At 39.3% G+C, this 15,784-nt stretch overlaps 2 protein-coding genes across 3 annotated transcripts in view; one reads left to right on the forward strand and one right to left on the reverse strand.

Annotated features, from left to right (window-relative positions):
• Positions 1 to 2,250, forward strand: part of REEP5 (receptor accessory protein 5) — a 33,601-nt gene extending 31,351 nt beyond the window's left edge. For both annotated transcript variants that reach the window (XM_060761903.2, XM_067464491.1), the window contains exons 4-5: positions 772 to 940; positions 1,865 to 2,250. In XM_060761903.2, the coding sequence (XP_060617886.1) occupies positions 772 to 940; positions 1,865 to 1,914 (219 nt within the window). In that variant the 3' untranslated portion in view covers positions 1,915 to 2,250. The remainder of the gene's footprint in view (positions 1 to 771; positions 941 to 1,864) is intronic.
• A 5,972-nt stretch (positions 2,251 to 8,222) lies between these two features.
• SRP19 (signal recognition particle 19) lies at positions 8,223 to 15,286 on the reverse strand. Its single transcript, XM_060761902.2, has 5 exons — positions 15,109 to 15,286; positions 12,917 to 12,992; positions 10,169 to 10,240; positions 9,637 to 9,748; positions 8,223 to 8,767 (listed from the first exon to the last, which is right to left on the reverse strand). Exons 1-5 carry the CDS (start codon positions 15,147 to 15,149, stop codon positions 8,634 to 8,636), a joined length of 435 nt encoding a protein of 144 aa, XP_060617885.1. The 5' UTR covers positions 15,150 to 15,286; the 3' UTR covers positions 8,223 to 8,633.
• Positions 15,287 to 15,784: the final 498 nt, after the last annotated feature.

Raw genomic sequence — 15,784 nt, forward strand, 5'->3', positions numbered from 1 at the left:
TCACTATTTGAATAACTAGCTTCTTTGGGGCTGCGGTGCCTCAACGGGTTAAACTGTTGAGCTGCTGTGCTTGCTAACCTGAAGGTTGGCAGTTCAAATCCGTGAGATGGGGTGAGCTCTCGCTGTCATCCCCAGCTCCTGCCAACCTAGCAGTTCGAAAACATGCAAATGTGAGTAGATCAATAGGTACCACCTTGGCGGAAAGATAAAAAGGCACCCCATGAAGTCATGCTACATGACCAGGAGGTATCTACGGACAACACAGGCTGCTTGGCTTGGAAATGGAAATGAGCACCACCTCCAGAGCTGTAGATGAAAGGAGAAGCCTTTGCCTTTGTCTGTGTATTTGTGTTTCATTGTGTGTTTCAAAGGCATTGAATGTTTGCCTATTTCTGTGTATATGCCGGAATCTGCTCTGAGTCTCCTAGGGGAGATAGGATGGAATACAAATAAAGTGTTGTTGTAATTGTTTTTCTCTTATCAGTATTATTCATGGGCACACAGTTCTATAGGGTGTTCAAAATACTTCAGATCTTTACAACCACTGTGTAAAGTTTAAGTAACATGTTGTCCACACAGTACAGATAAGCAGAGACGGAGAGTAGCTTGCCTGAGGCTACTTAGTGAGTTCATGGCAGACATGGGTGGAATTTAAACAAGGGTCCCTCTGATATTGAAAGCTTAGTGATGCTAGCTGTCCTTTTCTACTGTCACCAGAAGGCAGGGTTACTATCATTGTCTCCTATTTGTTTCTCACTTGTTTTCCTGCAGTGTGGCTTTCTGATCTGGTGCATGGCCCCAAGTCCTTCAAACGGAGCTGAGTTTCTTTACCATCGTATCATCCGCCCTTTCTTCCTGAAGCATGAGGCTCAACTGGATAATGTAGTGAAGGATCTGAAAGATAAAGCTAAAGAGACGGCAGACACCATTTCTAAAGAAGGTGAGGCCAGACCACCGGGGCCACTTTCTTCAAAGAATATTTGCTTTAGTGTAGTTTGTGGATGATCATGGATTTGTAGCTGGTTCTGGATGATGTGAGGGGAGGGGGAAATGGTGCAGGGAGAAGTACAGTAGGATGTGTAGCCATTTGTTTTGTTATGTACAGCCCACAAATCCTCCTTGTTAGTATTAATATTATATTATGCTAATACTAAAGTAACCTAAGAGCACCCTGGTGGTGCAGCAGGTTAAACCGCTGAACTGCTGAACTAGTTGACCAAAAGCTTGGTGGTTCGAATGTGGGGAGCGGGGTGAGCTCCCACAGCTAGCCCCAGCTTCTGGTAACCTAGCAGTTAGAAAACATGCAAATATGAGTAAATCCATAGGTACCACTTCTGCAGGAATTAACGGTGCTCAATGCAGTCATGCCAGCCACATGACATAGGAGGTGTCTGTAGACAATGCTGGTTTTTTGGCTTAGAAATGGAGATGAGCACTACCCCCACAGTTGGACATGACTAGACTTAATGTCAGGGAAAACCTTTACCTTTTTTATAGTAACCTAAGTATTTCTAGGCAGTGGATTATTATTTCTCCTGAAGTTTTGCCTGCATCTATGTCTGGCATCCTCAGAGGTTGTGAGGTCTAGAAGTTCACAACCTTCTAGAACATGGCCATACAGCCTGAGAAACTTACGACAAACCATTTAAAGCCTGCTGTTACATTGCTAAGTGACTAATGCACATTGGGAATGGCATACAGTGTACTTTGGGACACTTGAGTGCTGATGTGCAATGTGCAATTGACATATTTGCAATTCACTAACAGGGGTTCTTAGCACTTCTGCTATGCAAAGTTACATAACACACACTGTGTTAGGTGATTCTGTCATCTGTTACTATAAAAATCCTTTTTTTTATTCCAGCTAAAAAAGCCACAATAGGTTTACTGGGCGAGGAGAAGAAGAGCACCTAAATCGGTTAACTGGAGGAGAGGTTTCGAGTCTCTTCATCACTTCCCTTACACAGCTTGATGTTTTGTGGGGACTGTGATATAGTACTTTGAATAATGTTGCCTTGTAAGCATTTTTGATTTTATTAAAGGAATGTGATGTAAGACTGCTTGCCTTTTTTGCAGGTCTTTGTACTGAAAGTAAGCATTTTTATTTAATTTCAGTAAAGTGGGTGGCGTCTCAAGCTTATACGGATTAGTTTGTTCATCTCCTGAGCAGAAAGAGAACTTTTAAGCAATGTCTTGTCTTGCTGTTTATGTAAACTTCAAATAAAATCTGCCACCGGCTCTGACTATTAACACTGTTTCTTTGTGCATGCAATAGCCACACATAAAGGTTCTATGTACTAGTGCTTGCTGTAATGTAAATTTGATATCTACATATGACAGTGATATTAATGCCAGTGTCTTTGTACATATACAGGGAATAATGATCAGTAATCTATGTGTAAAAAAAGTGTCTCTTTTTATGGGCGCATTGCTAAGAATGTTGTAAACAGTGAAGTCCGGTTACAATGTTCAGTGTTGAAATTCCTTATTACTATACACACTTGCCGGTAACTTTTGGCCTTGTACACCTTTACATTTGTATATCTTTCAGTTTGGTCTTGTACATGCCTTACTTTGGAGATATCATAAAAGGATGTATCTTACTGGAAAATCTGATTGTGCTTGATAAAGTAGACGGCAGTAGGAAAAGAGGAAGGCTGCACTACAAGTAGGTGGGCTCAACCGAGGAGCCCACTGTCCTGAGTTTACAAGGCTTGAGCATAGTAGTTGATGACAAGGGCTCTTGGAGGACTCTCATTCATAGGTTGCCAAAGGTGGTGGGAAACGGGGAGTATGCTCCCCACCTATTTCATCTAAGCCCCATTCTGCTTCACTCATCTGCCGTACTTAAGGGGGCTTCTAGAAATACTACTGCATGTTTAATGATTCAAATGGAAATTGACGAATGATAGTAAAAAGCATAGGATTGTGCTCTCTGAAGGTTCATCATATGATAGTTATCCTCGACTCCTGTGTATATTGTGGAATCAGGTTGTCTCTCGACTTACAATGACCCCATTTAAAATGTCAGTGTTTTCATAGGCAAGGAGTACTTGGAGATGGTTTTGCCATTTCTTTCCTCTGAAATATAGCTTACAGCACCTGGTATTCCTTGGCGGTCTTCCGCTCAAATACTCCCCAGGATTGATCCTGCTTAGCTTCCAAGATCAGGCAGGATTTTGTGGCATTTAGGCAAGGCTCTTTTGTGGCTTATTCCAGACCTTTAAATGTCCACTTCTTTCATTTTTGGTGAAAAGGTGGCCACATAAATAAGGAATGATGGTGTATAATACAAAGAGAAGCAGTTAGTCATGATGTGGAAGGGAGGGAGAATCTTTAATTTGCAAATGCTTTTTAAAATACTACCAAGGACAAGTTATTTTAGAAAGATCTCTACTGCTGTACTTATGCATCACTTAAAGTCGTCTCATATTTTCTGAACACTATCCATATCTATGGGACTTGCCATAGTGTTGCTCACCACATGACCCCAAACCATAGAAATCTGCTCTTCCATCAAACATAGAATAACTTATATTAGTTTCAGGGAAGAAAACATTCTTCCGAATTGTTCTAATAAGAACTACACTGTGGAGGCTCAGTCCAAAGAGCTATCTAAGCCAGGACTCAATCTCTGCTACTGGCCAACTCAATGTTGTTGGAAGCTTCAAGACATGATGGTGCTAGGGAGTCTCTGCTGTTTAGGTCCAAAATCTAGTAATGATACTGCTCTGGTCTATATGGGATTGCCAAGGCTAGGTATGCACAAAGCTACAACTTTTACAAAGCTACCTGACCTAGTGCCTAACCTCGTAATTTGCAATTAATCATACAGGGCTTTTCTAACTACACAACTCTGCGGTTGGGGAAAAATGTTCCATACGTCTTGTTTGGCACAAACATTTTGTGTTCTAGCAAGTATACAAAATGAGGATTTATGTATGATCATACACTTTATGTAAACAGGAGAGATAACATGTGTCCCTATATCCTTGAACCTACAGCCTGCCCCAGCTGGGGCCCTATGGGTGAAATACCATTGTGCCAAGCAGCTTCACATCAGTGCTGAACTTCCCAGCAGTCATTTTGTGGTGAGGGAGTGTCTAAACCAGGCATGGGCAAACTTTGGCCCTCCAGGTGTTTTGGACTTCAACTACCAGCTGTTAGGAATTGTGGGAGTTAAAGTCCAAAACACCTGGAGGGCTAAAGTTTGCCCACGCCTGGTTTAGACAGTGTATAGCTTTAATCCAGCAGCCCAGAAAAAATTCAGCTATCAATGTGGATATCAGTCATACATCTAAAATGACACCTGCTCTCTTCTCCTAGCTGCAGAATTATAACCAAACCTTAACCTCCTTGTTGTCACGGAGGTACAGCTATCCATTTAACTCTTGCTGCATGCATCTCTTCAGAAGATGTCTAAAAAAAGGTGCTGCCATCCACCAGAAAAGAATTCTTTAGTGCAGCTATATATCTTTATTCTTACAGAGGCACATTTTAGCTCTTTTAGCAGATGTTCCTGGCCTGAAACCATGTGCCAGCCTCAAGCTGCCATGGAGATGGCTGTAGAATGAGATTATACAGAACAGATGGTAGGGATACACATCTGTTGGGAACTAGCATTTACAAGCGATCTTAAAAAGACTTAAAAAACCCACATTTAACATTTTCGCTGCAGAACAAGGCTGACATGCTGTGATGTGTTGATTGTTTCTATTAATGCTTTGAGGAAATGTTAAGCAGAAATAATTAAATTATGCCATAATATGGTGTGTTGAGCAGAATTCAGAAACACTTGATAGCACAAGGTTCCAATATTATTGCAAGGTAAGAAAATTCATGTACAAACAAGTGTCTGTAAAATACTGCTACCTTTTTCAGATGGCTCATGTAATGTACTTACAAGACATACAAATAAAAAAACAAGAATCTTACATAAATGTGCTCACATTTCTTCACAGATGTTCACTCCGGATACAGGAAAATTTGACTTGATGGAATAAACCAAAGAATTAGAGCATTCTAGTCGCGACTTCTATTACAAATATACCCCTTGCTAAAGATTCATAGCTAGATGTTGTACCTGCATTGTAAGAGAGATCGACAGTACTTGCTGGTGAAAGTGGTGGGTTGACCATATAGCAAATATACCCACAAAAAACAGCTAGGAAGCGAAGTCCTTCAATTAAAAAAAAATAGTTTGATAAATTAAAGACAGGAAGAGCCAAGACATTAAAGTGCTGAGGAATATAAAGTGAATTCAAGGACCTGTGAGATTTTACTGACAGCTACTGAGTCATATGTGTTTCTGAATCAGGATTGCAGCATCAGGGTGGGTCAAACAAATGAGGCGTGCTTCATCTTACGGCAGTGGTTCTCAACCTGTGGGTCCCCAGATGTTTTGGCCTTCAACCAGAAATCCTAACAGCTGGTAAACTGGTGGGATTTCTGGGAGTTGTAGGCCAAAACACCAGGGGACCCACAAGTTGAGAACCACTGTCTTACAGGGAATGGCTTTGTGAATTATACAAATGAGAAGTTGTTGTCATGATTTATACCAGTCTTTCTCAACTCCCTTTACCCTGGAGAAATCTTTGAAATAATTTTCAAATATTAAGAAATCTCTGTATAAAAATAAGTATTTACAGCTCATGTCACTTTTCAATGTGGAAAATTCACCAGTCAGGCATTTCAGTTTCACATGATGAATCCAATGTGATTATCCCCTTGTGTGAGATACACACCATGCCAAACCAAATCATATGACCAAAGACTAATTGCAAAACATTCCTTTTAGACAAACCTTTCAACTTACTTGACACATGCTGGACTTTTGTTGTGGCCATTTTAATGAGTAATACATTTTTTTTACCCAATATTAATACTGAATGTATAATGTATTTATTATTTTTGCATAATACTTTGAGCAGATTTTTTTCTGTAAACAAGTCTTTAAAACGAGTGGGACATATCTGTAACACAATTAAAATAGTTTCTGGGGCCCACATGTGGCCTCCAGAAGCTCTATTTTGGGACTCTTCTTGGGCTCTAGAGGAAGAACAAGGTAAAGTAGACAGAATCAAGAAGCACTTTTAAAAAGCTATAAAAGATAGAACAGATATTGGCAAGTTTCCTAATAATGCATCAGAAAATGGATTTTCAGTGGTGCATTCAATGAGGCTCAGAAAGATATGCTGGATGAATAAACAGACTGAAGCACACTAAGGCAAAGAATCTTTAAGAAGGGTCTGCATTAAAAAAACACATTAATTTTCTTACTGTCAACTGCCATTAAACGTTGGGTACCTACTAACTGGAAAGAAATGCTCGACTATAATAATGATCTACTGGAATTCTATATTTCCAGAGGCATCCAAAGCTTATATCCAAGCAAGCAGATACCAAATAAACAGCTTTCACAAATAAAACATACTAAGACCTGTGAAGTTACACTTAATTATTGTCCCTTTGAATTATTTTAATTGTTCAATTTACACCACACCCTTCTTACAGTACGAGAACCAAAGCAGTTCACACCATGTAGTCTTTGTTTGGGAACTTGTGGTGTTTCCCAAATATACATGAACTCCTTACACAAAGGGATGGGGCACATACCTGGTTCAGTCTCTATTCCCTGTAACAGGAATGAATTAAGTAGTTCTAGCTTAGTGTGCCTTAGCTTAGTATGATAAAGCAGCCTCAATTTCATGTATCAAAACAAATTCCGATTTAGTGATTTTAAAAATGGCAAGACTCTTGTATCCAGAGAAGCTGCAAGTCATAGCTCAACACTGAAAGTATTGACATTATATTGGAAGTACTTTTAAAAAAGAGTTAAGGTTTATTGCTCACACTGACCCATGGATAAGTTGACCCAGGAAAACATATAGTGGCAGCATTCAATATATGCATGTAATATTATATTTAATATGCACAATCCTGACAATTTGCACATTTAATTTTTATGTGATGTTAATAGGTGAAGAAGACCTTAGTGACACTAAGTATTTTGGAAAGATGACGGTATAAAAGCAACAGAAACTACCTCCAGATCCATGTACTACAAAAGATCAAAGGTAGCACTGGTCACCAATAAGGTTTTTTTTAAGGAACAAGGAACTGGAGGTGAATTCTGCTTTCCATTCTGTAAGTTGCTGTTGACACCAGTGCCACCTAGAGAAAATTAGCAAAACTTCAGTTTCCAAAAGAACTTGTGTGTGTTTGATTTTTAAGGCTAAAGAATTAAGTTTTCATATGCTGAGTCAGAGCCTGACTAAAGCAGTGGTTAAAACTGCAGCATCACCTGCACAGAAATAAAGGGTAAAAGCTTAACAGGTTCCCATATGCATATTTGGACTACAATGGGTCTTAGTTCTGTGGTGACTGAAGACTATACTGAATAGGAAACTCTAGATATTGTGAATAGAAGCCGCAGTGGATACACACAAATCAGTTTTTAAGGTCCAATTTAGATGAAGCACATTATGTGCTTTTTGACACAACACCATTGCTTCCATCTCAATTAGAGTTTAGACATTCAATTGAACGACTAAACACTATTATCTAATGGGTCATAATTTTATTTTTGTGATTTAGTCAATATAAATATTGACAATATAAAGTAGCCACAGGATATGCAAGTTTGTATGCTCTATTTCTTCTTAACAAGAAACAATACAACTCTTATAATCAAAAATAAAATCTGCACTAAGAAAGATGCTAATTCATAAAGAATAAACATCAATATAGTTTGAGAATCCCTTACCCAAAATGCTTGGAACCAAAAGTGTTTTGGATTTCAGACTTTGAGAAAACCTATGTTTGTATATGTGTGAATAATGCACTATCTTGGAAGTAATTCTACATAATACTGCTAAAAAAATGCCGTTTACAGTATTCCATCAGAAATCAAAGGTATCACACTATCTCATCCATAAATGTGGACAATTTTTGGAATTCCAGTAACAGGACACTAAACCTTTGCAATGTGTTACCTGACCAGGTAAAAGTAACATTGATTCCTATGTCTGAACGTTCTAGTTTAATTCAAAATGCTTAGCATTCCACACTGCTTAAAGAACATGCAAATTCTACACAATTAGTGTGCACAGATGCTGCAGCATTACCCAGCCATAAGGCATCTTCAGTTTATCTGGCTCCACTGAAGAATGATTCAGTAGTAAAACATAACAGCTTTTTTAGATAAGGCAAACTAAAAGGTGTTCCTTCAAAACAGTTTAATTCAAAGATTATTTTGTTGTGTTTTAATACAAGGAAAAATGTTTTAACAGCCTTGTCAAACCCTGAATTAACCCACCCCACTGTTAACAACATTAATCTGGGCCACAAAGAGGCATCCAGCTTTACTAAAGTACGAGCTGCATTAATTTCAAATGCATTTTTCCACATTACAAACAAGATTTTCCCATTTGTTGCAAGTACTAAAAAGACATTTCTAGATATGATCACAAATGGATCAACTGTAATTAGATGCATGTTTAAATACATTCCAGTCTAGAAATTACCACACAACAGCTGCAAAAGCTTGTTTGTTGTTCCATCTTTTACATTATAAGTCTTTATTGCTCCGTATCCATGTTAATCTTCATATATGATATTTCTGATAGCCTTTTTCATTTCTTCTTCTTTCCTTTACCTTTTTTGCCTCCCTCGCCTTGCTGTAGACTTTGGTCACTTCCCCCCATTTTCTGTGTCCTTGTTTTTAATTTGGGGATTGTTTCTGCTGCATACAACATCACTGCCTTACCTTTAAAAAAACAGTATTTTAGGGGGAAATGAAGAAAAGAGCAATCATGAACAGCCTCCATTTTTCACCTGCACTACTGTCCTTAAACATCCAAAACACTACTACAAAGGAAAAGCTAAAAACTATCAGCTTTTTGGTGGGACTGTTATTATTTGCAAGCAAATTACAATTTCATGTAAAAATGCTTTTTGTTGGAATTAGTTTGCATTACAGTTGGCCCTATGTATCGACAGATTCAACCACCCATGTTTTGAAAAAATATATATATTAATTCCAAAAAGCAAACCTTAAGTTTATATAAGGGACATCATTTATATTACATCATTGCATAGAGAATCCATGGGTTTTGGTATCCACAGGTCCAGGAACCAAACCCCAGCAGATCCCTAGAAGCCACTGTATTTTGCTTCTTAATCACTTTGTATATTAACAGAAATAGAGTGTTTCAAAATGATACCCAGTTTCAAAGCAATACATTTTGTGATGGCAACAATCTACAATTGCACAAAGTAACAAACAGTTTAATGAGTTATCATGTTTTACTAACCATGTTTGAGCCAGAAACATCAAAAACATAACTACAAATGGAGAATATCTCATTAGGGTTGCCATCTTGAGAATGATTGAGGCTAGAGTCTGTGTGTGCACTGGGAGAGGCATCTAGCACTAATCCTTTGAAACTCTATGCAGCCACCACTTGAAGTAGCATGGGCTTCATTTATGGTTAGTGGTTGCAGAGATATGGCCATTTCAAATTGGGACCATCTTTTTGGAACACCCTGCATAACTACTCTAGAAGGAACACATTACAAAGATACCTATATTTCAATCACTACAGTTGAATTTTAACATGTGTTATGTCCACTCACGTGTTGGAAACTGAGGTTGACAAGGATTGCCATCTTCCTGCTTGAGCTGAATCCGCACCCGACCCCTATATTGTGCATCACGGTTCCACTCCCTGGGATACATTTTGTTTTTCTGGAATTTGGGGGAGAGAATTTTTTAAATTTTACTTACAAGAAAACGGAGTTCAAATTCTAAACTTTGATATTTTAGTGCAAAATTGTCTGCATGCATTAGAACTAAAATCTGTGTAAGGATTTTTAGGAATTGGCTGTGTTTTCCAATATGCTTCCCATGCATTATCTTGATAATATATGTAACAGTGCTGTAAAGCATTCCATTGTCCTCACACTACAGATTGTCAAAGGTTATTCAGAATTCACAGCCAAGATGCAAAATTTCAAGTGCAGAGGTAATTATTTCAACAGTTATTGTATCCAAGGTCAATTTTTTTACATTTACGACTGTACTTAGTGCTAAATGACAAAACAGGCTCAAAACATTTCCCTCTTTTCAATCACGTCCCATGGGAGCAGAAGGGTGTTCTCAGATTACCTCCAGAAGCACATTAAGTCCAACAGCCACACATACATCTTGAATTTCTGTAGATGTTGGATTTTCTACTGCCTACAAGAATAAAACATTTTCGGTTAACTACTTTCTCTTGTATTTACTTTTTATTTAACTTTGAAACTTCTATAAACAGATTAACAAAAATCAACTATGATGGCAGATTTGGAGTGTCCAATAATGTTAAAAACACATATATACAGTAGAAAGAATGTTATGTCCTAGTGTTGTGTGCTTGTGTGTCAGGAGCGACTTGAGAAACTGCAAGTTGCTTCTGGTGAGAGAAAATTGGCCATCTGTAAGGATGTTTTACTTCCCACAGGATGGTAAGGATCTTTTACCTCCCACAAAATGGTAAAACATCCATGCCCAGGGGACGCCTGGATGTTTTACTATCCTGTGGGAGGCCTCTCTTATGTCTTGGTCATATAAGGGGAAAATGCATAACATTCATATTGATAAGCAACCACCGTAAAAGGAAAGATATTTAGAAATTTAAAAGGGAAATATTTAGAAGTATGGAGTTGCCAAAAAACACCCTACGAAATTCATATGGTGACCATAAGTCAGCAGGCAAATTGAAAGTGTAAGTTTAAACCAGATATATACATGGTCAATTAGCAGCTTGATAACTCACAGTTGTTGGTTTTTATTTTCAGTAATAGAGGGAAAGATAGAGAGACTTGTTATAGCAATGATGAGGATCATGCTGCACTCAAAAATAGTGATAGAAAATCCTACCATTCCCAGCAATTACCTATGCTAACCAAGGATATTAGAAATTGCAGTTTCAGCATTTTAAGGACTATACTATTACTAATACTCAAGAAAAAAAGCCAAATACTTTTCACAAATATTCTCAGCCAAGATCCGGGGACAGACCGTGGATTCTTACAGAAGCAGTGCTCCATCTGCCTCCTGTGGCCTCTATGAACCCTAAAAACCTGCTCTGGTGAACAGGTTCTTGGCATCACAAACAATTTCAGCAGGAGAAGCAAGGGGAGAAAGTCCTAATTCTGATGCCACTGAATACTATATCATTTTAACCGCCTTTAGGAAGCAGTTAAAAACATGGCACTGGAAACAGGCATTTGAAAATAGTTAGTGTAAAGGAAGAGATGGAGTTGTACAGGGGCTAACTCCAAACTGGGTTTTATTTCTTTTATCATCAAGATTAGGATCTGTGTTGTTTTTAATGACATTAAAATTTTAATTGTTTAAGTCTTACATTGATGTGACTGATGTTTGTGAGTTGTATTAATTATGATTGTTGGATTTTAATTTTAACTTTTATGATCTGCCCTTTTTTATTTGTTTGATTTAATCCTTGAGTATGATTGATACCATGTATACTGTTTCTTGCGTTGTGAGCTGCCATGAGTCTCCTTGGGGAGAGGGAGCGGATATAAATAATAATAATAATAATAATAATAATTATTATTATTATTATTATTATTACTGAAGTAGTCAGATTTTGGCTGTTTATTTTTTTTAAGTATACTAAAAAACCTGGCTATTTAAGAAGGCTTTTCACAATGGCTAAAAGTAAACCCATCCTATTGGACAGGACTTTAAGCGGCTATTATGACTATAATCCATAATCTGGAAACTTTAATCATAGAAATAGATGGTTTTAAATGGTGTTATATGCTGTTTTATAGGCTTTTATAGTTTTTAACTTTGTTATTTATCAAGTTCAAGTTCACTTAATTATGGTCAATGACCAATTTGAGAGAAGAGGGACATAGTTCCACACAATCATATCAGAGTTAAGATATTTAAAACTTTAAAATAGGTGTATTATTGTTAGGAGATAAAGATAATTATTTTAAGAATCTAAGCTAAAAGCCCATATACAGGATTATATTAAACCTGAGACCGCACAAAGGAGCCCGTCTGCTATGATAAAATATCTCAGGTCAAGAGAGGAGCACTACATATCCGCGGCACTCAAACTATTTGATGCCAAGCTAGTAGCACAACTCCTTTATGGTGTCTAGTTAGGCCCCTTTTCTGACTTTACCCAATTGGAGAGTGTACAATACATATTCTTAAGATCAGCCCTCCAGGTACTGAGGTGTGTCTCCAACGTCACCCTACGTCTGAAGACTGGCTTCCTGAGAATTGATGCCAGGGTGTAGGGTGTTATATTGAACAACTGGCTTAGAATATCCCTCTCTCCCCTTAGCCTTGCACCACTTACTATGTTGCTGTTTATCTATACTTATATTGTTGTGCTACTTTATTTTATTAATTTATATGTGATGATGATGATTATTATTTTGTGTCAGGAGCAACTTGAGAAACTGCAAGTCGCTTCTGGTGTGAAATATGTGATTATTTCTATGCATATTATTGATTGCATTCATTCATTCATTCAAGTCCCTTCTGGGAGAGGAGGCGGGGTATAAATAAAGCTTCTTCTTCTTCTTCTTCTTCTTCTTATTATTATTATTATTATTATTATTATTATTATTATTATTTGTTATTAATTGTTATTACTATTATTAAAATACAACATTTTAGAATGGTGAATGCAATGTTTAAGAGTGTGTGCTAGCTACGTTTCCTCCCAAAAATAATTCCTAAGCACATTTCACACCTGAGGTTGAACAAGAAAGTTCAAATGCTGCAAAACACATCAAATTTCCAAGTAAGTGATCCCAGAATGCAACTGGGATTCTGCCAAGTATCTCCTTTCTGCAAAATGCTGACAAGGCCTGCTATGCTTACTTTGTCAAGAGGTATTCTTCTTCCTTCTGCTATGGTCTTCTTGTTATTTATGTAGGCTGGGTATATACAGATGAACCTAGGCCAAGAGAGAACATGTTTCGTTGAATCTATGGTATGTACAAAAAGACATTTATATAAGTAACAATGTAATGTTCATTTGTGGGATTAACATAACACAAAAACTACTGGATGAATTGCCGTCAATTTGGCCACAAGACACCTACTAATCCAAGGAGTGACCATCACTCAAAAAATTGATTTTGGCATTTGGGAGTTGTAGTTGCTGGGATTTATAGTTAACCTACAATCAAAGAGCATTCTAAACTCCACCGATGATGGAATTGGGCCAAACTTAGCACACAGGACTCCCATGACCAACAGAAAACACTAGAAGGGTTTGGTGGGCATTGACCTTGAGTTTGGGAGTTGTAGTTCACCTACATCTAGAGAGCACTGTGGGCTCAAATAATGATGGATCTGGACCAAACTTGGCACGAATATTCCATATGCCCAAATATGATCACAGATGGAGTTTGGGGGAAATAGACCATGACATTTGGGAGTTGTAGTTACTGGGATTTACAATAAAAGAGCATTCTGAATCCCACCAATGACAGAATTGGGAGAAACTTCCCACACAGAACCCTCATACTGAAGGCCAACCAGTCCAACTCCCTTCACTAGGGCAAGAAAATGTAATAAAAGCCCTCCTGACAAAGAGCCATCCAGCCATAGATATAGGTAGATAGATATGATTCACACACATCATCATCATCATCATTTAATTACTTATTAATTGCCCTCCATCCAAGATGCTCTAGGCGATTTACAAGCTAAAATTGTAAAGTATAAAAATACATACATAGAGATATTGATAAAATTAACAAAGATCAAAAGCTCTAGTAAAAAGCCAGATCTTAAGTGCTAGGGTAAAAGACTCTAACTCATGAATGGCTCTCATATAGGGCGGCAAGGAATTCCACAAGGCAGGGGCAGAAATAGAAAAAGCTCTACGTCTGGTCCTTTCCAAGTGCACTTCTCTAGGACCTGGTATATAAAGTAAGTCACGTTGGGAAAGTCGTTGCGACCTCCGATGATGGGAGAATGAGAGAAGGTCCCTAAGATATGATGGGCCCTGGCCGTAAAGAATTTTAAAGGTCAGAACTAGCATCTTATATAGACCACGGTAATCAGTTGGAAGCCAATGCAAATGCGCAACACTGGTGTTATATGGCATTTCATGGGTGTTCTTGTGAGTAGCCTGGCTGTCGCATTCTGAACAATACGGAGCTTTCAGGTCGTAGACATCGGAAGGCCAACATACAGGGCGTTGCAATAGTCCAGCCTAGACGTGACCGTGGCATGGATGACTGTTGCCAGAGCCTCATCAGATAGGTAGGGTGCTAGTTGCCTCGCTTGTCGTAGATGGAAAAAGGCCTGTTTGCTGGCAGCAGCGACCTGAGCTTCCATTGTCAGCTGCGAATCCAAAACGACACCCAAGCTCTTAACGGTAGGCAAAGGAAACAGGGCAGCACCATCGAAGGTGGGTAGCAAATGGGTCAGACCAATCGAGCGGCCATGCCAGAGAATCTCAGTCTTCGCCGGGTTCACCTTCAGTCTACTAGCACGTAGCCAGTTCAACAGAGCCTCCAGACATAAGGTGAAATTGTCTGGTATTGACGTTGCTCCAGGCTCCAAGCGCAGAAGGAGTTGGGTGTCGTCCGCATATTGATAGCCGTCTAGGCCGAAACTCCGAGCCAAACTAGCAAGGGGTCTAACATAGATCTGAAAGGACCCCTAAAAAAAGGACAAGGGGTCTAACATATATGTTGCATGTTCCAGAGTAAAAACAGCAAGAAATAGTTTACCCATAAGCATAAAGAAATTACATATATTAGAAACTCACACTTCCTCATTACTTTATTTTCCAGATCACCAGACTGGGCCACAGCAACACATGGCAGGGACGGCTAATAATGATAATAATAGTAATCATCATCACCACCATCATCATCCTAACAGCCTCAGGTCGCTTCCTGGAAGAGGAAGGGGCCTGAGGCTGTTAGGAATGGTGGGAGTTGAAGTCCAAACCCCCTGGAGCGAGGGCCCAAGTTGGCCCTGCCTAGCTGTGGCTGATGCACCTGCTGAGCGTCCTTTTGCCACCTTAACCCTCTCCGCCTCCGAAGTCTTACCGGGATTTATCGGTGGGCAGCGAGGGCGCCGCCCAAGCCATGGCCTCGGCCTCCTCCGGCAAGCCAAGAAGGTCTCCCCGACGCCTTCCCTGCTCCTCCTCTTCTGGGCGCCGCTCGGCAGGAGAGCAGCCACCTCAGGAGGCGGCCAGGGCTGGACAGGAAGTTGGACGCGCCGCAGGATGTCCCGCCCTCCCGCCGCTGACGTAGCCTAACCTCAATGGGCCACGCCACTATCACTCTAAGTTGAACGCTCACAGAGAGAGAGGGAGGAAAATGACGACGCACCTCCTGATCTCGCGAGAGTTTGTAGAGGCAATAATGACAAGAGGAGTGGAAGGGAAAGACTCGTGACCATAGAGATACGAAATTGTAGAAGTTTATTTATCATGAGAACGAATTTCCTGGTCGCTTTTCTGCTTTGGTCACCATGAGATAATGACATAGCCGGAATCACTGAGTTGCTGTGAGTGTTCCAAGCTGTATGGCGATGTCCCAGTAGCATTCTCTCCTGACTTTTCGCCTCCATCTATGGCAGGCATCCTCAGAGGTTGTGAAGTCTGTTGGAAACTAGGCAAGTGAGGTTTATATATCTGTGGATTGCCCAGGGTGGGAGAAAGAACTCTTGTCTGATTTAGGCAGGTGTCAATGTTGCAATTGGCCATCTTGATTAGCATTG

This window comes from Anolis sagrei, chromosome 2 (genome assembly GCF_037176765.1).
Source record: "Anolis sagrei isolate rAnoSag1 chromosome 2, rAnoSag1.mat, whole genome shotgun sequence".
NCBI lineage: Eukaryota > Metazoa > Chordata > Lepidosauria > Squamata > Dactyloidae > Anolis > Anolis sagrei.